The following is a 22,456-nucleotide window of genomic DNA, read 5'->3' on the forward strand; positions in this document are numbered from 1 at the left end:
CCTTTTGCAATGAAAGCTAACATACCATTCGCTTTCTTTACTGCCTGCTGCACCTGCATGCCTACCTTCAATGACTGGTGTACCATGACACCCAGGTCTCGCTGCATCTCCCCCTTTCCCAATCGGCCACCATTTAGATAATATCGTCCACTGGCCCACGGCCGAGGCTCTAAAGTCGGGACGGAAGTTGGGTCGCCCCGCAACCACAGCCCCGAAGTCGGCCAGTCTTGCGTTGGTAAGTCCTGGCTCTGCCTCCGCAGCCTCGAGGTCTGTCGCAGTTGGAGGACTCCAGCTCTGCGATAGGCCTCAGCGCAGACGGACACGGAGACGGGGGATACGGCAGGAAAGGTTGCATCCCCCCCCCGAAGGAAGAGTCAAAAAACATGTTACACCCACCCCCCCACACATACACAACTAAATAAACCAAAATAAACTGTATAAACGGGACAAGAGAAAACAAAAAACAGAAAAGACAAACGGACTGGAGGCGAGCCACAGCTGCAAGGCAGCGCCACCACTTCCGGAAGATGTTTGCTACAATTCTACAACTGTTATTAACCCTTGCTCCAAAACATCCAACATTTTTCAAATCCAGAGTTTGGAAATATTTAATTGATGTAACCAAGACAGCATTTAGGGTAGGGGGAGAGAGAAGAATGCAGGGAGTGATATTACCAGGTTTCAACTAATATGTGTGGAAAGTGCTATTTGGCATAGTTCAAAATGTTATTGTTCAATATGTGTTTCTGTTCTTCCTTGCTCCCCAAGTGGATAAAGCTTCTATAAATCATCTGAAATATTAATTAAACTCTAATGAATATAATGAATCTCTAATGAATATATTTCTAGTTTAACCAATCAGGTTTCATGGTTTAATCTTTGAGTGGATTGAGTGGAGTAACATTAAATGGATTTTACAAACACAAGTTGCTTCTCACCTGAGTATTTATTGAATTTGAACGGACAATACATATACAGATAAAATATAACTTTGGATTACAGACGCTGCACAGAAATTGATATACGGCATGTCACCAAGTGTTGTAGTCCTTTGTCTTTTCTATTAGTTAAAAGCATTCCCCAGCAGGTTTGCCTGAGAGAATAAAGGGTAATATAGCTCTTTGATAATCTTTAAGGACAATATACATTGCATGAAACATGTGTCATAGGCCCTGCAAAACGTCAATGCGTTTTGAATATATTTTTTACATCTATATTGATTTGCAATTCTTACCCTCAACCATACAAAAGGAGAGGAATTCTAGGCCCTTAATAAATGCACAAAACATTGTTCTTTGCATGTAATCGGTAGTAATTTAACAATTTACTTTCATAGTTTCTCCAAAGACATAAAATCATACTCTCAAAGCAATTTCAGTGGAAATCATTAGTGCTCCAGTCAATAGAACCCATACTGCATGGAAACAGTTCCTTCAGCCCAAATGCCCATGCTAACCAAAATGCCCTATCTAAGCTAGTCCATATTCCTTTAAACCGTTCCTATCCATATACCTGTCTAAGTGTATTTTAAATGCTGTTATTGTACTTGCCTCACCTAACTGCTTTGGCAGCACATCCCAAATATATACTACTCTCTGAGTTTATTTATTTGAATTGAAGACTGATAGGTAAGACAGATGAAGTCAGGACGGGATTGATGCATGGTACTGGGACATTACAGCCTTAGCAGAAACATGATTGAGGGAGGGACAAGATTAGCAGCTCAACTTTTCATGAAACATACAGTTGTGTTAGAGGTTGAGGTAAGAGAGGAGAGGGAGTTATGGTTTTGATTTGGAAGAACACCACGGCAGTACTCAGTGAGGATATTCTTGGAAGATCATTCATTGATGTTATGTAAATGGAACTTAGTTAAAAAGGGATGATCACTTTGATGTGTTGTATTATAGGCCCACCAGAATTCAGCAGGAATTAAAAGTTCAAATGTGTAGAAATCTGCAAAAAATAATAGGTTTATATTAAAACGGGTAATTTCAATCTTTCTCATATTGACTGGGATTGCCATAATGCAAAGGCCTTGGAAGGGGCAGAATTTGTTAAACGTGTGTAGTTCAGTTTTTCTCAAGTAATACATCGATAGCCCCACTGAGAAGGGGGGCAACACTGGGCCTCCTATTGGGAAATGAGGCTGGCCAAGTGACTGAAATGGCGATGGAGAACACCTTCAGATCAATGACCATAATTCTATTTGCTTTAAAATACTTATGGAAAAATAAAACGGGTTCACAGGTTGAATCCCTAAATTGGGGCAAGCCAAACTTTGAAGGCATTAGACAGGAACTTACATTGGGAAAGGCTGTTTGCAAGTAAATGGACAACTGCCATGTGGGAGACTTTCAGAAGAGAGAAGCAAGAGACAACAATGTCAGCATGTTCCTGTTCGAGTGAACATGCTGACATTGTTAACTGGAATAGGAAACCCTTGTGCACGAGGGATATTGAGGCACTGGTCAGGAGCAGGACAGAGGCGTATGTCAAGTATATACATCAAGGATCAAGTGAATCCCCTGCTTAGCATAAGGGATGTAAGAGTATACTTAAAAGGGAAATCAGGAGGTTAAAACAAGAACCTGAGATAGCTTTGGCAGATAAGGTAAAGGAGATTCCTAAGAGATTCCACAAGTCTATAAATAACAAAAGAGAAACTAGGGAGATAAAACAAGGTGATTGCCTATGTGGATATGGTTCAAGTGTTAACATAGAAATTAGGTGCAGGAGTAGGCCATTCGGCCCTTCGAGCCTGCACCGCCATTCAATATGATCATGGCTGATCATCCAACTCAGTATCCCGTACCTGCCTTCTCTCCATACCCTCTGATCCCCTTGGCCACAAGGACCACATCTAACTCCCTCTTAAATATAGCCAATGAACTGGCCTCAACTACCCTCTGTGGCAGAGAGTTCCAGAGATTCACCACTCTCTGTGTGAAAAAAGTTCTCCTCATCTCGGTTTTAAAGGATTTCCCCCTTATCCTTAAGCTGTGACCCTTTGTCCTGGACTTCCCCAACATCGGGAACAATCCTCCTGCATCTAGCCTGTCCAACCACTTAAGAATATGGGGTTCTTAAGAATAACCCCTTAAATGAATATCACATATCTGTACTTACCATGGAGGTGATCATCAAAACCAAGGAATTACGGGAATTAAATAGTGATATATTAGTATATGTCCACATTACATAAAAGGAGATACTGGCTATCTTAAGGCATATTAAGGTAGAAAAAAAATCCACAAGGCCCGAGAACAAGTGTATCCTAAGACATTGGGGGAAGCAAGGGAAGTATTCCAGGGGCTCTGGCAGGGATACTTCCATCGTCGTTGGTACTGGAAAACAGGAGGCCGACTGAAGGTGAGCCTGGGCTTTTAAGAAGGGCTCAAAGAGAAACAGGGGACCAACAAGTTAGTTGAACTAATATCAGTGGGGAAGTCACTGGAGGGGATGCTGAGAGACTGCATCTATCTGAATTTGAAAAGGCTTGGGATGATTATATTCAGTATGGCTTTGTGGAATTTGTGGACATTTGTCTCATCATTTAAATTTTTTTTTAAATGGTGACCAAAATGAATGAATAGGGCAGAGTGGTTGATGTTAGCTGCAAAGACATCACCAAAGCCTTTGATAAGGTCCTGTATGGTAGACTAGTCTGGAAGGATAGATCACACGGGATGAGTTTGAGTTTAGTTTATTGTCACATATACTGAGGTACTGTGAAAAGCTTTTGTTGTGAGCTAACCAGTCAGTGGAAAGACAATTTTGTCTTGTTTTGGTTAAGTTTTTGTTTGTTGGGTTGTGTTAGGGGGGGGTGAAACATGTTCTGTCTCTTCCTTCGGGGGAATGCGACTTTTTTGTGTCGTATCCCCCTTCTCTGCCTCCGTCTGTGCTGAGGCCTAATGGCGGAGCTGGCGGCCTCCAACCTGCGACTGACCCCGAGGCTCTGGAGGCAGAGTCAGCCAGGACTTACCAACGAGAGGCTGGCCGTCTTCAGGGCTGAGGCAGTGGTGGCCCGACTTGCTGGTGCGGCGTTCTGGTGCAGCGGGCTTGGAGCTGAGACTGCGGGACCCGGAGCTGGGGCAGCGGCCTACAGCTGGGGCGGCTGTCCGGAGCGGAGACTGCGGGACCCGGAGCTGGGGCGGCTGCCTGGAGCGGAGACTGCGGGACCCGGAGCTGGGGCGGCGGCCTAGAGCTGGGGCAGCGGCCCGGAGTGGAGACTGCGGGACCCAGAGCAACGGCCTGGAGCTGGGGCAGCTGCCCGGATCGGAGACTGCGGGACCCAGAGCAACGGCCTGGAGCTGGGGCAGCTGCCCGGATCGGAGACTGCGGGACCCGGAGCTGGGGCGGCGGCCTGGAGCTGGGGCTGTGGCGGGCTGTCTCGGAGCGGAGATGGCGTTCCGGCTTTCGGTGGCGGCGACATCACCACGGAGGTCCGCTGGACTGGAGGGCGGGATCTCCGGCCTGGATCGATCGCCTCAGCGCAGAGGTAGAACAAGGAGGGAAGAGACGGAGACTAAGAATTTGCCTCCATCACAGTGAGGATGTGCTTGGTGAACTCACTGTGGTGGATGTTTAATTTGTGTTTATTGTATGTTTTGTTTTTATTGGTTCTGTGTATGACTGCAGGCAACATAATTTCGTTCAGACCGAAAGGTCTGAATGACAATAAAGGAATCTAAATCTAAATACGTGACTACAATCAAGCCATCCACAATATACAGATATACGATAAAAGGAATAATGTGAATAATGTTTAGTGCAAGATAAAAGTCCAGTAAAGTCCAAACAAAGATAGTCCACAGATTCCCAATCAGATAGACAGTAGCTCAGGACTGATCTCTAGTTGTTGGCAGGATAATTCAGTTGCCTGATAACCTCTGGGAAGAAACTGTCCCTGAATCTGTAGGTGTGCTTTTTCATACCTATATCTGTTGCCCGATGGGAGAGGGGAGAAGAAGGTGTGGCCAGGGTGCAGGTGACCTTACCGAGACACCTTGAGGTGTAAATGAAGTCAATGAAAGGGAGCGGGAAAGTGTGGAGAGAAGATTTACCAGGATGTTGCCATGACTCAAGGGTCTGAGCTATAGGGAAAGGTTGAGTAGGCGAGCATTTTATCCCTGGAGCGCTGGGAGTGAGACGATTCACGAACTGGAGGGCATGTTTAAGCTGAGAAGGGTAATATTTAATAGGAACCTGTGGTGACGTAGTGGGCAGTATAGAAAATTATTTCAGTTTACAACAGTATCCAGATGAACTGGGTAGGTGGACTACAAAATGCCAGATGGGATTTAATTCTGACATGTGTGAAGGGTTGTATTTTGGTCAGTTAAATGAAGGCAGGACTTGCATAACAAACTGCTGTAGAATGGAGAGATCGAATGGATTCAGGTGCATGTGGTGACATAGGTGGACACAGTTCAACAAGCATTTGACACAGCATTTCTGCGGTCAGGGCATTGAGTACAGGAGTTAGGACCTCATGTTACAAACACAGAGGGAAGCTAAAATTGGTGGGTAGAATTACAATGTTTAAAAGATAGTTGGATAGATCATTGGATTGAAAAGCTTTGAAAGAATATGGACCAAACGATGGCAAATGGGACTAGCTCAGACAGATGTCTTGGTCGCCATCGATGTTAACTCTTTGGTCCTATAACTTATTGGTGCAGCTATTTCAAATTAAAAACAGATAATACATACCAGAGGGAATTTTATTCAATCCCTTTGCCATGTTGGGTTGTGGACAATTGACTGCCCTGATGCCAATTCGCCCACGTATGGCTCTCTCTGGACTGGCTTCGGCTGACAAACCTGTATTTTATAAACACTTATTAACATGCTTAACCATCAAGGGGAACATAATTACTGCCACTTTAAAACCTACATTTGGGGGAAAAGATCATTTTATTTCTCAATGAGATGAAAGATATGAGCAGTGGAGAAGGTAGCATGTGATATGAACATACTGATATGAACAACCAGGCACTCCCAACACAATTTTAGCAGTGACAACAGGTATCTTGATGCGTAAGAAGGAACAACAGATGCTGGTTTAAACAGTAGACACAAAATGCTGGAGTAATTCAGCGGTACAGGCAGCATCTCTGGAGAGAAGGAATGGGTGATGTTTTGGGTCGAGCCCCTTCTTCTGCATTTTGTGTCTATCTTCAGGTATACTGTTGGTGTCTTCAAGGCCTTGGTTTTGAAAAGGGAGGGGGAAATGGGTGAATGAAATATAAGGTGTATGCAAACCTGAAAGTAGCAAGAGTGCTTGGGAATGAAGAAGCCTGTCGGTTTGAATGGCTAGTCCTCACTTGAATAAATTTGTTACCAAGAAATCCCAATTTTAGTTCAGAGATACAGCGCGGATTGTTCGCAGGATCATGGCCAGATCCACTGATTTAATCTGAGAAGCTCATACGCTATAAATGAATAATATTTAAAAAAAACCTAGTGCTATTTTCACACCCAATCAATGAATCTGCAAAGTAATGTACAGTGGCTGTACAGTTTACTATCGACAAAATGTACAGCCACACCTCCCCAATCCATGATTTTCAGGACTAAAAGAAGGACAATATAGGTAGACAATGGGACTACTAACAACTGCTCGAGTTGTATTTCAACTTGAGTTGGAAGGATATTTCCTAATAAACAAACCTAAATGGTCACTCTTTATGCTCGAGGTAAGACTAAATGGCAATTTTCTTTATTTATTTGATCACAGGAAGTGTATATTTTTGCCAATCTCTGCACTTATTCTCCAACATTATTTTCCACTGAATGGAAAAAGTGGTTCTTGGTTACTTGGTCCTCCAAAATATTCCAACTGGAATTTAAACTGTAGGTGGTGAAGGGAGGGATTAAGCCAGAAAGGGTTAAAGGGAAGAAAGTGCTACTTTAAATTTAGTTGCATCTGGTTGGGTAACTATAGTTTGGGGTCCAGGACAAGGGGTCACAGCTTAAGGATAAGTCCAGGACAAGGGGTCACAGCTTAAGGATAAGGGGGAAATCCTTTAAAACCGAGATGAGGAGAACTTTTTTCACACAGAGAGTGGTGAATCTCTGGAACTCTCTGCCACAGAGGGTAGTTGAGGCCAGTTCATTGGCTATATTTAAGAGGGAGTTAGATGTGGCCCTTGTGGCCAAGGGGATCAGAGGGTATGGAGAGAAGGCAGGTACGGGATACTGAGTTGGATGATCAGCCATGATCATATTGAATGGCGGTGCAGGCTCGAAGGGCCGAATGGCCTACTCCTGCACCTAATTTCTATGTTTCTATGTTTCTATGAGACCTGGGTGTCATGGTACACCAGTCATTGAAGGTAGGCATGCAGGTGCAGCAGGCAGTAAAGAAAGCGAATGGTATGTTAGCTATCATTGCAAAAGGATTTGAGTATAGGAGCAGGGAGGTTCTACTGCAGTTGTACAGGGTCTTGGTGAGACCACACCTGGAGTATTGCGTACAGTTTTGGTCTCCAAATCTGAGGAAGGACATTATTGCCATAGAGGGAGTGCAGAGACGGTTCACCAGACTGATTCCTGGGATGTCAGGACTGTCTTATGAAGAAAGACTGGATAGACTTGGTTTGTACTCTCTAGAATTTAGGAGATTGAGAGGGGATCTTATAGAAACTTACAAAATTCTTAAGGGGTTGGACAGGTTAGATGCAGGAAGATTGTTCCCGATGTTAGGGAAGTCCAGGACAAGGGGTCACAGCTTAAGGATAAGTGGGAAATCCTTTAAAACCGAGATGAGAAAAACTTTTTTCACACAGAAAGTGGTGAATCTCTGGAACTCTCTGCCACAGAGGGTAGTTGAGGCCAGTTCATTGGCTATATTTAAGAGGGAGTTAGATGTGGCCCTTGTGGCTAAGGGGATCAGGGGGTATGGAGAGAAGGCAGGTACAGGATACTGAGTTGGATGATCAGCGATGATCATATTGAATGGCGGTGCAGGCTCGAAGGGTCGAATGGCCTACTCCTGCACCTAATTTCTATGTTTCTATGTTTCTATGAGACCTGGGTGTCATGGTACACCAGTCATTGAAGGTAGGCATGCAGGTGCAGCAGGCAGTAAAGAAAGCGAATGGTATGTTAGCTATCATTGCAAAAGGATTTGAGTATAGGAGCAGGGAGGTTCTACTGCAGTTGTACAGGGTCTTGGTGAGACCACACCTGGAGTATTGCGTACAGTTTTGGTCTCCAAATCTGAGGAAGGACATTATTGCCATAGAGGGAGTGCAGAGACGGTTCACCAGACTGATTCCTGGGATGTCAGGACTGTCTTATGAAGAAAGACTGGATAGACTTGGTTTGTACTCTCTAGAATTTAGGAGATTGAGAGGGGATCTTATAGAAACTTACAAAATTCTTAAGGGGTTGGACGGGTTAGATGCAGGAAGATTGTTCCCGATGTTAGGGAAGTCCAGGACAAGGGGTCACAGCTTAAGGATAAGTGGGAAATCCTTTAAAACCGAGATGAGAAAAACTTTTTTCACACAGAAAGTGGTGAATCTCTGGAACTCTCTGCCACAGAGGGTAGTTGAGGCCAGTTCATTGGCTATATTTAAGAGGGAGTTAGATGTGGCCCTTGTGGCTAAGGGGATCAGGGGGTATGGAGAGAAGGCAGGTACAGGATACTGAGTTGGATGATCAGCGATGATCATATTGAATGGCGGTGCAGGCTCGAAGGGTCGAATGGCCTACTCCTGCACCTAATTTCTATGTTTCTATATTTCTATGTTTCTCTCTCATAGGTGTTAGTAACAAATCGAGCGGCCTGTCTTTGGACACGTTCGATGGATGAAATGTTTTTATCTGTGAATGGGTCCTTCATTCCTACTGCTGGGTCAAGAATAATTCATTGGCAAAGCGAGATAGGGACAATGCTTTTTTTTCCCCGTCATGAAAGATATCTGAGCTGCATGGATTTTCAAATCAATACTGCATATCTATACTACAATCCAATAATCTCATGGTCATCACTACTGATACTAGTGTATTGTAAAAACCCCTCCAGTTTTGGTGAAATAATTCTGTATGCAAACTCGTGCCCTGGCCCGAACACGGCAAGTTAACACTTATCGTCCCCTATTCCATCCACTGCAGAGAAATGGAAGAATTGAAGCATCACAGTTGGCTCAAGACAAACACATGTTCAGTGATGGTGTTAATAAGGAGGCAATACAAAACCTGCTTTTTCTCCTTTTCGGGATCTGAAAAAGAGTTGTTGAATTATGCCCTGTCCAAGCAAAGCTGGTTCCGCACACAAGGAGAATAAATGTCACGGGCACATGACACTACAAGTTCATTAAAAAGACAAAATTAAACTTAACTGAGGGAGTGAAGCTACACACAAGCAATTTGATCCTTTTGTAAAAAGGGGCAGTGAGATGGGAAGTGGATTGAGAAAAGTGGAATTATACCTAGGTTAAAAGATGCAGCAATAAAAAGTGCTGAAAACTAGAAAGTGAACAAAGTTGTAAATCTAACCAGGATTCTGGAAAAAATGAACTTGGCTGGGGAATGACTGCATCAGGTTCCACTAAGCAAGAGCTCAATTCCAATTAGCATCAAAATGTTTAAGTTTGAACATAATCACTGACCTGATCACGTTGCCAGATCCGCTTAAAAACATATTCTGCAAATGGTTTCCGTGGAATATACTTTCCAGCACCTGCTGTAACATGTAGGACTCCACTTTCAAACACCACTTTTCCTCGTGAGATGGTGACCAAAGGGACCCCATGGCAAACCATACCTTCAAAGATATTGAAATCCACAGCCTGATGATGTGTTTTGGCTGAAATGGTCCTGTTTAAAAATAGGAAGACCAAATGAAAATCACAGCAATCTAATGAGGATATATTACGGCAGTAATGAGGATATGTTACGGCAATACAGTGATTAAATTGGCGAAACTCAGCAGGCCAGGCAGCATCTATAGACGGAAATAGGCAATGATATAATTTTTTTAACTAAGTATGTAATACATCTAACAATGATGAACTGAGGCATGTGGAAAAACGTAGCAATGGGGATGCATATTGGGGATGAAATGATTATAATTCAGAAAACGTAAGCAAGTGCTGCCTGTACATCTACACCAACATTTCTTCCTGGGAGCTTGGGTGTAGATATATATGCAGCACTAGCTCTTTTACCTTATCCTTAATAAACTCATTTTGATGAGATACCAATAAAGTGATCAAAATAGCAAGATTAGATATAAATGTGGACTAGTGCCAGAAAATGGGAGCAGCACATCAGAATTTCTAGCTTAATAACATTGGCAAAGGATATTGTTCGTGAGACAGATCTACAGTTTTCCTATGGGCTGTTACCTTACCTACAAGCATGTGGATCCCAAATGACAATATCAGCATCGGAGCCTTTGGCTATTTTTCCCTTCCTGGGGTAAATGTTAAATATCTTTGCTGCATTAGTGCTGGTCACAGCCACAAATCTATTCTCATCCATTTTACCGCTGTGCTGAAAGAAAAAGAATGAAATTATTCAGCACTTCACCCAGAATTTCTTAATAAATTATTTTTATTAATAAGGTCTACAGATCTTGTATTATATTGCAGCTTTTAAACAAATCACTTGCAAAACTAACATCAGGTAGGTCGTTATATGGCAGCTTTCACTCTCAGACATTCTCTTAGCTTTCCTAATTACTTATTCCGCCTGCATACTGTTTGTTTGTAAACCAAGCAATTGGGACACCCAGATTCCTCTGCAACCCCTCTGTATGAGTTGTACAATCCTTCACCATTTACATGTTTTTAGTTTTGCCAAAATGGTCAATTTCATATTTTTCACATCATTCTCCATTTGGCAATTTTTATTAAGAATTCACCAAACCTATCCCTTTGAATTTATTATGGGAACAAGGAAATGGCAGATGAGTTGTACATGTACTTTGGATCCGTCTTCACTAAGGAAAACACAAACAATCTTCCTGATGTGGCCAGGAGATCTTGGGTGACGGAGGAACTGAAGGAAATCCACATCAGGCAGGAAATGGTGTTGGGTAGACTGATGGGACTGAAGGCTGATAAATCCTCAGGGCCTGATGGTCTGCATCCCAGGGTACTTAAGGAAGTGGCTCTAGAAATCGTGGACGCATTGGTGATCATTTTCCAATGTTCTATAGATTCAGGATCAGTTCCTGTGGATTGGAGGGTAGCTAATGTTATCCCACTTTTTAAGAAAGGCGTGAGAGAGAAAACAGGGAATTATAGACCAGTTAGCCTGACATCGAAGGTGGGGAAGATGCTGGAGTCAATCATAAAAGATGAAATAGCGGCACATTTGGATGGCAGTAACAGGTTTGGTCCGAGAGCATGGATTTACGAAGGGGAAATCATGCTTGACTAATCTTCTGGAATTTTTTGAGAATCTAACTAGGAAAATGGACAAGGGAGAGCCAGTGGATGTAGTGTACCTGGACTTTCAGAAAGCATTTGATAAGGTCCCACTTAGGAGATTAGCGGGCAAAATTATGGCACATGGTATTGGGGGTAGAGTGCTGACATGGATAGAAAATTGGTTGGCAGACAGGAAACAATGTGTGGGGATTAACGGGTCCCTTTCAGAATGGCAGGCAGTGACTAGTGGGGTACCGCAAGACTTGGTGCTGGGACCGCAGATATTTACAATATACATCAATGATTTAAATGAAGGGATTCAAAGTAACATTAGTAAATTTGCAGATGACACAAAGCTGGGTGGCAGTGTGAACTGTGAGGAGGATGGTATGAGAATGCAGGGTGACTTGGACAGGTTGGGGGAGTGGGCAGATGCATGGCAGATGCAGTTTAATGTGGATCAATGTGAGGTTATCCACTTTGGTAGCAAAAACAGGAAGGCAGATTATTATTTAAATGGTGTCAAGTTGGGAAAAGGGGAAGTACAACAGGATCTGGGGGTTCTTGTTCAAAGTAAGCATGCAGGTATAGCAGGCAGTGAAGAAAGCGAATGGCATGTTGGCCTTCAATAACAAGAGGAGTTGAGTATTGGAGCAAAGAGGCCCTTCTGCAGTTGTACAGGGCCCTAGTGAGATCACACCTGGAGTATTGAGTGCAGTTTCGGTCTCCAAATTTGAGGATGGACATTCTTGCTATTGAGGGAGTGCAGCGTAGGTTCACAAGGTTAGTTCCCGGGATGGTGGGGGAGAATGGAGTGGCTGAGCTTGTATACCATGTAATTTAGGATGAGAGGGTCTCTTATTGAAACATATAAGATTATTACGCGTTTGGACATGCTAGAGGCAGGAAATATGTTCCCGATGTTGCGGGAGTCCATCTACTATATTAGCTCCCAAGCTAAAATATTCAGATCTTTGCATTCCTCCAATTCCAGCTTCTTGCTTGTCGTCAATTTTCTTTACTAATCTTTGAGAAACAACTATGTTCCTCAATACCAAATTGATTTGACAGTAAGAATAGGTTTACCTGGATGAGATCTACAAAGAGGAAGAAATCAGGAGATGTATTAGGGTTAGGTATTACAAACTCTGATAACCAAATTCACCTGGAATGAACTACAGTTTATTTTGGAGAAAGATAGAAGAACAAAGGGAAAAATAACAAACGAAATGAGAGAATAAAACCACAAATGACAAATAAATTGCATTAATTACACGTATTAATTCAGTGACAGCTTTATTCACCATTTGTGTTCCGTGCTCGCAAAAATGAAAACTATGCTGAGATTCTGAATCAGTGAATCAGAATTATTGTTAATTAATCCTCATGAGTCACTTACCACTCCTTTCTCCCATATAACGGACATTCTGTCTTCTACACCATTCACCCCATTTGGAATCTTTGTAAAATCATCTTTTCCCATGGCCTTTTGGCAGCCATTAAAAGTGCAATTGTCAGTTCCAGTCACAGTCAGGTCATCACTATGAAAAAAGACAAATGACAAGATGGACAAGGATGTCTGCCGAGATACTTCTTCACCAAAAGCATCAGATGAAGGAGGAATCCAAATCCATTCACCATAGTAACGGTTATACGGAGGATCCGAACAGTTGGAAAATATATCAGTCATCAATAGTAAAATAATATCACAAGGTTATTAATTGGCATGGGGCACATCTATAATTACCAATCAACTTACCTGATCAGCCATCGTAATGGCTTTCATTTGTTTCAGGTTAAAAGTGCTTAGTAATTGCAATAAATCGAACTATTATTTCCAATTTGATAGTGCAGAGTGTTTAAAATCTGTGATACCTACCATACATCTGAGGCAATACTTTATTGCAGTGCATTTGTTAAATCAGTTCTATTTGAAAAACCATGTAGAAAAAATATAACCATGTGTCAGACTTGGAAGCAAAAAGCAAAGGTAATGATTTCAAGGTTATTCCCCGAATCAGGTGCAAATTGGCCCAGGGTCAAATAAAGCCAAGACGTTAAAAACATGGCCTGGTATCAATTCATTGGTTACTTGTACCAATATTGGGAGAAAACAATTGGATGAGTTTCATTTGAACTGAACTGGAATCAGTGTCCAAGAGGAGGTGATTATAGGGAGGAGAAAGTTAGCGAGGAAAGATAGTGATAGTATTGATAAATGACTGATGATAATTAGCATCTATCAGGAAGGAATAAAGCATACATGGGTAAATCTTCAATTACAATCAGAATATGGAGTGATGATAAATTGGCAAAACTAAAGACTTTTCACCTGATTATATATTATATATTATTTATATCAAGACAAGTGAATTAATGGCACAAAAATAAATAAATGATTATGATCTAATAAATATTAGAGCGACACGGTGGCACAGCGGTAGAGTTGCTGCCTAATAACGCTTACAGCGCCAGAGACCCGGGTTCAATCCCAACTACGGGTGCTGTCTGTATGGAATTTGTACGACCGAGTGGGCTTTCTCAGAGATCTTCAGTTTCCCCCCCACACTCCAAAGACGTACAGGTTTGAAGGTTAATTGGTTTGATATAATTGGTATGCTAGCCTTTATAAATCAGAGCATTGAGTATAGAAGCTGGGATGTAATGTTAATATTGTACAAGGCATTGGTGAGACCAAATCTGGAGTATGGTGTACAATTTTGGTCGCCCAATTATAGGAAGGATGTCAACAAAATAGAGAGAGTACAGAGGAGATTTACTGGAATGTTGCCTGGGTTTCAACAATTAAGTTACATAGATAGGTTGAATAAGTTAGGTCTTTATTCTCTGGAGCGCAGAAGGTTAAGGGGGGACTTGATAGAGGTCTTTAAAATGATGAGAGGGATAGACAGAGTTGATGTGGACAAGCTTTTCCCTTTGAGAATAGGGAAGATTCAAACAAGAGGACATGACTTCAGAATTAAGGGACAGAAGTTTAGGGGTAATATGAGGGGGAACTTCTTTACTCAGAGAGTGGTAGCGGTGTGGAATGAGCTTCCAGTGGAAGTGGTGGAGGCAGGTTCCTTGGTATCATTTAAAAATAAATTGGATAGGCATATGGATGAGAAGGGAATGGAGGGTTATGGTATGAGTGCAGGCAGGTGGGACTAAGGGAAAAAAAGTTGTTCGGCACGGACTTGTAGGGCCGAGATGGCCTGTTTCCGTGCTGTAATTGTTATATGGTTATATAAATGTAAATTTTCCAGTGTGTGTAGGATAGTGTTAATGTATGGGGATCGCTGGTCGGTGCAAATTCAGTGGGTTGAAGGGCCTGTTTCTGCACTGTATCTCTAAACTAAACTAAAAAAAAACATGGTTGCAAAGTGAACAAGATTTAGAATTAGATACGTCAGACTACTTAACTTCGAGAAGGAAAAATTAATTAGAAAAAGCAGGAGAGGTTGTAGTGGCCATTTGGCTTGTTTTGTGTGTCATTAATGCTGGTATGTGTATTCAAATATTTAGACTGCCCATTATATTGTGAGTGGGATTTATGACGTATTTTAGGGCGTGTTTGGAGCTACGTTTCCTGCGCAGAAGCTTAGTTTTTAGTTTAGTTTTGGACCAGCATGAGGAAGGTTCACCCTTTGACCCATGTGAAGTGTAACGGAGACATGAGGAGTTTTCTACCCTTTAAAGCAATATGCTGGAGTTCGATGAAGATTAAAGTATATGAAGCGGAAGAAGGTTGGATGTATACCTTATTGTTTTTCATCAACAATAAATAATCTATTAATCAAAAGTGTGTTATGAAGAATTATCTGTGAAGAAGCTCTGAAGGTCTCTAACGGAAAGCTCACATGCGTATAACAACATTCTCCTTAATCATGTAGTCCACCTAGTGGCTAGAGGAAGTAATCTCTTGAATTATATAAAAATCTGCCGCTACAGGGGTGTCCTAATAACACAAGGCATTAGTACAGAAAATCAAATTGGGTAGATAGGAAAAAAACCATTAATAACTTAATGTCTTAACTTCGTTAATATGTATGAAGTTTACAGAGAGAGCTAAGAAGGTGTGCAAATGCATAGTGGGGATTGGTTGTAGAAGGGGGTGTAAATAATGTTGCACTGTTTGATGATTGGCTGAAGCGTGAAACCTTGTTTGAATTGTTTATACAACCTGGGAAAATGTTGCATTACTTTAGTTAACTGACATCCTTCTAGAAGCTTCCATAGAAACATTGCAATGGGGTACTTTGTAATTGGGTTGGGGAACTGTCAATAACTGTATAATGTGATCGATACCCCCACCCCACCCCCCCACTTTCTCGAGAATGTGGTTGCCATGTCAGGCCAGAAAAGCATATCTTTTGCGTGTTGGAGGGTTATTTCTGCAGTGGGATGGCCCCCATGGACAATATCAAAGTACTTGCTGTGAAGAGACGTTGGGATAACTGCCTTATGTCCTTTCATTATAATGTCCATCTTGAATGACCAGTTCGTCACGGACTGGGTACAACGGGCGGATAGCCAGCGGCAGGTGGTGCTGATTGTCTGGCCAGCCACGGCGGATGACAGTGGCCAGCGATTGTAGGTTGGGCGAGGTGCCTATGAGAGGGTGTCAGCTACGTGCATGTCCTTACCGCATTTGTAGGTTAGTCTGATGTCATACATCTGCAGTTCCATCATCATGTGTTGTAAAGTTACTGCAAGTAGCTCCTTCTCGATTTGAGCGTTGCGCTGTTCAGTGTCGGTCATGGCACGGGAGGCATAGGCAACCGGTCTGGGAACCTTCCCTTCGTTTTGTAGGCAAACGGCACCCAGTCCATACTGGGGGGTATCACAGGTAAGGGTGACGGGTAACTCGGCATCAAAGTATGTGAGGGTTGGGGTGCAAGACATTAGTTGTTTGAGGGTTTCAAATACCCTCTGTTGATGCTGGTGCCAGGACCAGTGCATATCCTTGTGGGTCAGTTGTCGCAGCAGGGCTGACAGCTCACTGAAGTTTGGGATGAATTTTACCAGGTAGTTTACCATGCCTGGACACCGTTGTAGAGCTGTCATGTCTGTGGGTGCTGACATTTTGTTGATGGCAATGGTTTTAGACGGGTCTGGTCTGTGTTGTTGGTGAACACGTGGCCCACGCAACAACGATGAGCTGGCCTACAGGGAGGAGGTCCAGCACTTAGCAGCATGGTGCGCTGACAACAACCTGGCCCTTAACTCCAAGAAGACCAAGGAGCTCATTGTAGACTTCAGGAAGTCCAGAGGCGGCACGCACACCCCCATCCACATTAACGGGACGGAGGTGGAACGTGTTTCTAGCTTCAGGTTCCTGGGAGTCAACATCTCCGATGACCTCTCTTGGACCCACAATACCTCTACTCTGATCAAGAAGGCTCATCAGCGTCTCTTCTTCCTGAGGAGACTGAAGAAGGTCCATCTGTCTCCTCAGATCCTGGTGAACTTCTACCGCTGCACCATCGAGAGCATCCTTACCAACTGCATCACAGTATGGTATAGCAACTGCTCTGTCTCCGACCGGAAGGCATTGCAGAGGGTGGTGAAAATTGCCCAACGCATCACCGGTTCCACGCTCCCCTCCATTGAGTCTGTCCAAAGCAAGCGCTGTCTGCGGAGGGCGCTCAGCATCGCCAAGGACTGCTCTCACCCCAACCATGGACTGTTTACCCTCCTACCATCCGGGAGGCGCTACAGGTCTCTCCGTTGCCGAACCAGCAGGTCGAGGAACAGCTTCTTTCCAGCGGCTGTCACTCTACTCAACAACGTACCTCGGTGACTGCCAATCACCACCACCCCCCCCCCCCCCCGGACACTTATTATTTTTTTTATTCAAATCTTTTGCTATGTCGCTCTTCAAGGGAGATGCTAAATGCATTTCGTTGTCTCTGTACTGTACACTGACAATGACAATTAAAATTGAATCTGAATCGGACTTCGTCGACCCAAAATCTGCACTTGAGGGGGTTGAGTTTGAGGTTGACCTTTCTGACACGTTTCAGGACCCGCTTCAGGTTTGAATCATGATCTTGTGCGTTGCGCCTGGCGATCAGGATGTCAACCAAGATTATGTTGCATGGGTAGCCAGTAAAGAGTTGTTCCATAGTATGTCGCAAAAGTTCACTGGCTGAATTAATGCCAAATGGCATTCTTAAGAATGTGGTTAACATGGAGGATGCATGGTCTAGCATCTAAATGTGGTTAACATGGAGGAAGCATGGTCTAGCATGTTTGTGAATGTTCCACGACAACATACACGGTGAAAGATTAATCTTTATTCCATAAGTAATCCGGAACATTTAAACTGCCAGCCATTCATATCCAGCTCGGCGTGGCGTCTGAGAGCCGGCTGACCATGTAAAACCATGTAGTACCGTAATACCATGTAATGGGTGGCTTGCATATATGTGTAGTGGAGATTATAAATGCCATGGATTAATAAAGGTCAATCTTCAATCCATATAACAATTAAACACTCTTAACGCTAGAAAATATTGGTTGCAGTTTTCTAAATATGTCTAAACATTGATGGCGGAAGTCATGATAAGCATGCCACAGGATAGAGTAAATATGAGGGACATTAAACTACATGTACACCAGACAAACTAATACATCAGTAATAATGTGCATTCATTTATGGAATGTATACAAGATGGTTTTCAAAATAATCAACTAGGGGAATAGACTATTTTATTTCTAGATTACTCAAAAAAATAATGAATTAATAAACTTGTAATTAAAACGTATTTTTGGGAAGAGTATTAACAAAGTATTAACTTAATATATTAAATTCACAAATAAATTAATCACTTTACAAAATTACAAGGATTTATTTTAATCAGAATCCAGGATCTTAATAATAAATAAACACACAGAGAGTGGTGAATCTCTGGAACTCTGCCACAGAGGGTAGTTGAGGCCAGTTCATTGGCTATATTTAAGAGGGAGTTAGATGTGGCCCTTGTGGCTAAGGGGATCAGAGGGTATGGAGAGAAGGCAGGTACGGGATACTAAGTTGGACGATCAGCCATGATCATATTGAATGGCGGTGCAGGCTCGAAAGGCCGAATGGCCTACTCCTGCACCTAATTTCTATGTTTCTAAACAAACAAAAGTATTAGGTGCAATGGCCAGGGTACATTGGGAAACTACATAAGAGTAGACAAGAATAGCTAATGCAAGAAGATTATATACTTATTTATTGTAAACTCCCTGTGAAAGTTTAAAACTCCAAAAAGAAAAATCTCCATCTTTGTTGAACATATTTTTGAAGATAGTATTAGAGCATGGAAAACGTTTGTATATTTCTCAAAATGAGCAATATATTTGTAAACAGCAAACATTTCCGAATTCAGCAAAGAAGCAGAACGTTGAAAGGGAAATTGAGAATAGAATATGAAGACAATCCATCAAGAACTTCCGCGGTTATGAAAAAAGCACTGTGATCTAATTTCTGGATATATTTGTGCTTGCTAAATAGGGACATCGAAATAGCATTGCACTGCTATTGAGCTCCCCTTCTTTGAGCAAGCAAACTTCAAATTTGCTTTAAGTGTATTTTCACAATACTCACTTTGCCAGCAGGTCCATAAGGTACCCTGGTGTGGCAGGGTCAGGTCGTAGTGGTGGTCCCATGACATAGCCTGCAGCAGTGCGCCAGTCTTTGTCCCAATATGAAGTCCCATCAGTCCCTAGACTGGCTGCAATAGGTTCACCAAAGACAACCTTCCCTAGGGATAGAAAAAGTGCTGTTGGTAGCACTTCTAATTAAATCACAAAATAACAAAACTTCTTATTAAAGGTATTGTTGTTATTGTATATTAGTGTGCACACAAATTGGACTGGAGCACTCACAACCATACACAACTCGATGTACCAAATAAGTGATCCAACTTAGCTTCCTCCCGAGATCGCCATTATTACAGACACAAATTCAATTCACTTCAAGTGACATCAGGTAATGGCTGACCACATACCCCAGCCATAGCACTGAAGACCTGTGTTCCAACGTACAACTTGTCTTCAGCTACCCTGTTTGATACACCCACAATGCGGGCACCTACTTGACAATTTCCCAGGCATGTTCCTTTCCAAAAATGACCACAAATTCAATTCAACTAATTACCACCCAATCAATCCTTCCGTCTCCAGTCGTGAATGGTGATGGACAATTAAACAACTCACAGGGGGAGGAAGCTTCAGAATTATTCCCATTCCCAGCCACGGGGGAAGCAGCACATCAGTACATAAAAGAAAGCTGAAGCACTAGCATGAATCTTCAGCTAAAAGTGCTGAGTGGATGATCCCCAGCATGAGAGATGCCAGTTCCCAGCCAATTCAATTCACTCCATATGATATCAAGAAAAAACTAAAAACATCAGATATACCAAAGAGCCCAGATTCCATTCCAGCGACAGTTCTGAAAATGTGTACTCCAAACCTCGGCATGTGCATTCTTCTTCTTGCGTATGGCGTGCACAGCCTAAAGTTGTAGGACAACTTGTTCTATTTGATCTTACTTGATTGTGCACGCCAGGTTGATTGCATTCGTTGAAACAGGGCGGGCCACGTGAAGGTTGCAATCTCCCACCTCGGCATGTGCCTGGCTGTGCTGTTCCACACTGGCATCCACCCGACAATGGGGGGAATTGCCCAGGTATGTCCAGTCCACAAAACACAGCACAAATTCATCCCTGCAATTACCGCCCCATTAGTCTACTCTTGATTGCTAGTAAAGCGAAGGAAGGGATAATTGTTGATGCCAACAAGTAGCACTTGCTTAGCAACAACCTGCTCACAGAACCTGCTTGGGTTCAATCACAGTTAGTCTGCTTCTGACTTCATTACAGCATTGGTCCAAACACAAACAAAAGATCTGAACCCAAAGTTGAAGCGAGAGTGACTGCACTTGACAACATCAGCATTTGATCGAGATTGGCATCGTGGTCCTGTTTAAACTTGAGTCAATGAGAATCAGGGGGAAAAGCCTCCATTGAATGGAATCATATCTAGCACAAAGGAAGATGGCTGTGGTGGCTGGAATTCAATCACTGCAGCCACAGGATGTTGTGGCAAGAGTACTTCGGGGTAGTGTCCTGGGCTTAATTGTCTTCATCTTTTCCATCAATGGCCTTCATTCGTAAGGTCAGAGGTAGGAATTGCACAATGTTCATTTGCGTTCACGTCAAATGCAACAAGGCCTGAACATTATCCAGATGTAGGCTGAGAGATGGCAAGTTACATTTCCATCCTGAGAAAATGGTTATGACTGCCTACTCTATCGATCCCTATTTGTTGGGCCATCACTAAGCGTTCGGGCATCTTATCCCCTTTGTCAAGATTCCTGCAATCTCCTCTCTTGCCTCTCTCAGTAACCTAGTATAGATCCCATGTGAACCAGAGTATTTATCTATTTTAATGCTCTTCAAGAACCCCAACACTGCCTCCTTCTGGATCTCAAGCTGCCCTAGTATATTATTCCCCACATTAATATCACTGTTCTCCATGTCCTTAGGAAGTTTACCATGTTCCCTACAACTCTCACCAACTTCTACAGATGCACCATAGAAAGCATTTCATCAGGATGCATCAGAACCTGGTTTGGGAACAGCTCCATACGAAATCGCCATGAATTGTGGACGCAGTCCAGTCTTTCACACAGCCACCCTCCCTTCTATTGAAGGTAGACAAAAATGCTGAAAAAACTCAGCGGGTGAGGCAGCATCTAAGGAGCGAAGGAAATAGGCAAAGTTTTGGGTCGAAACCCTTCTTCTCCCTTCTATTGATTTCATTTATACCTCACGCTACCTCGACAAGGCCAGCAGCATGATCAAGGCCAAGTCGTACCCTGGCCACTCCCTCTTCTCCCCTTTCCCATCAGGCAAAAAGTACAGAAGTGTGAAAACGCACACCACCAGGTTCAGGGACAGTTTAGTCCCAGCTGTTAACAGGCAACTGAATCATCCTACTGTAACTAGAGAGCAGTGCTGAACTACTATCTACCTCTTTGATGTCCCTCAGACTATCCTTGACCAGACTTTTCTTGGCTTTATCTTGCACTAAACATTATTCCCTTATCGTGTATATGTACACCATGGATGGTTCAATGGTAATCATGTATTGTCTTTCTCCTGACTGGTTAGCACGCAACAAAAAGCTTCTCACGCTCACATGTGACAATAAACTAAACTGCACTGTGCTTCTCCTTGGTGAATACAGATACAAAGTACTCATTTTATACATTGTCTACATCCTCTGCTCAAAGCATAAATTCTCTCATTCAGCCTTGAGTCTAGCATCCACAGACAAGATCTTCATATGAAAGGTATTGGAAACAAAATTGTTAAAGTCAAGCTCCACATGACCAGATTATCACTTCACAGTTGCTTATTAATCTTTTAGCCTGGCTCTACTGGTTATGATTCAAAGTTAAACATATGCCCTTGCCTGTCAAATATGGTATCTGGCACCCTCATGAGGTCATAAATGGCATTTGATATTACTATGTCAAGCATGGAATGGTAAACAATATTCTGAACCTAAAGCGATCTAACATCTTGCAAGTTATTATTTTAGTTTCATTCTGAATGAGCATTCATCTTTGCACATACTCACTTACTGTGTATTTACATATTAACTAGTCCATTACATTTTTATGGCTACTCCACCAGAATGTGTCTTTTTTTGTAAGCCAGATGCTTACAATGCCAGTCAATCAGCATCTCTGCAGAACGTGTATGGGTGTTTTCCAGAGATGCTGACTAGCCCACTGAATTACACCAGCACTTTGCCTCATTTTTCATGATTTTCTATTATTTTAGCACACATTCCACATAATTTTCACACATGTTTGATTGGCAATATATTTTAACAATGTCACAAAAGACATTTAATAAAGGTGAAAGTGGAATTCTGATAGTTCTCAAGTACAGTGGCTGTGCATAATGACCGCACATAATCACACACGTATCATGAGTGCAGCGCATTTGCACTCGTTCTGAATTATGTCCAAATTGTACATTCGTTCTTGTTGTGCAGGAAGG

General features: G+C 42.6%; 1 protein-coding gene across 3 annotated transcripts in view; it reads right to left on the bottom strand.

Moving 5' to 3' along the window:
- Positions 1-22,456, bottom strand: part of dpys (dihydropyrimidinase) — a 77,333-nt gene that overhangs the window by 29,397 nt on the left and 25,480 nt on the right. For 2 of the 3 annotated variants that reach the window (XM_055634908.1, XM_055634907.1), the window contains exons 5-9: positions 18,988-19,144; positions 12,790-12,931; positions 10,367-10,509; positions 9,624-9,831; positions 5,716-5,826 (exon numbers count right to left, since the gene is read on the bottom strand). In XM_055634908.1, the coding sequence (XP_055490883.1) occupies positions 5,731-5,826; positions 9,624-9,831; positions 10,367-10,509; positions 12,790-12,931; positions 18,988-19,144 (746 nt within the window). In that variant the 3' untranslated portion in view covers positions 5,716-5,730. Of the gene's footprint in view, positions 1-931; positions 1,094-5,715; positions 5,827-9,623; positions 9,832-10,366; positions 10,510-12,789; positions 12,932-18,987; positions 19,145-22,456 lie in introns of those variants that run through there. The other variant, XM_055634906.1, reaches the window with a different exon arrangement.

Source organism: Leucoraja erinacea, chromosome 4, assembly GCF_028641065.1.
Source record: "Leucoraja erinacea ecotype New England chromosome 4, Leri_hhj_1, whole genome shotgun sequence".
In the NCBI taxonomy this organism is placed as follows: Eukaryota; Metazoa; Chordata; class Chondrichthyes; order Rajiformes; family Rajidae; genus Leucoraja; species Leucoraja erinaceus.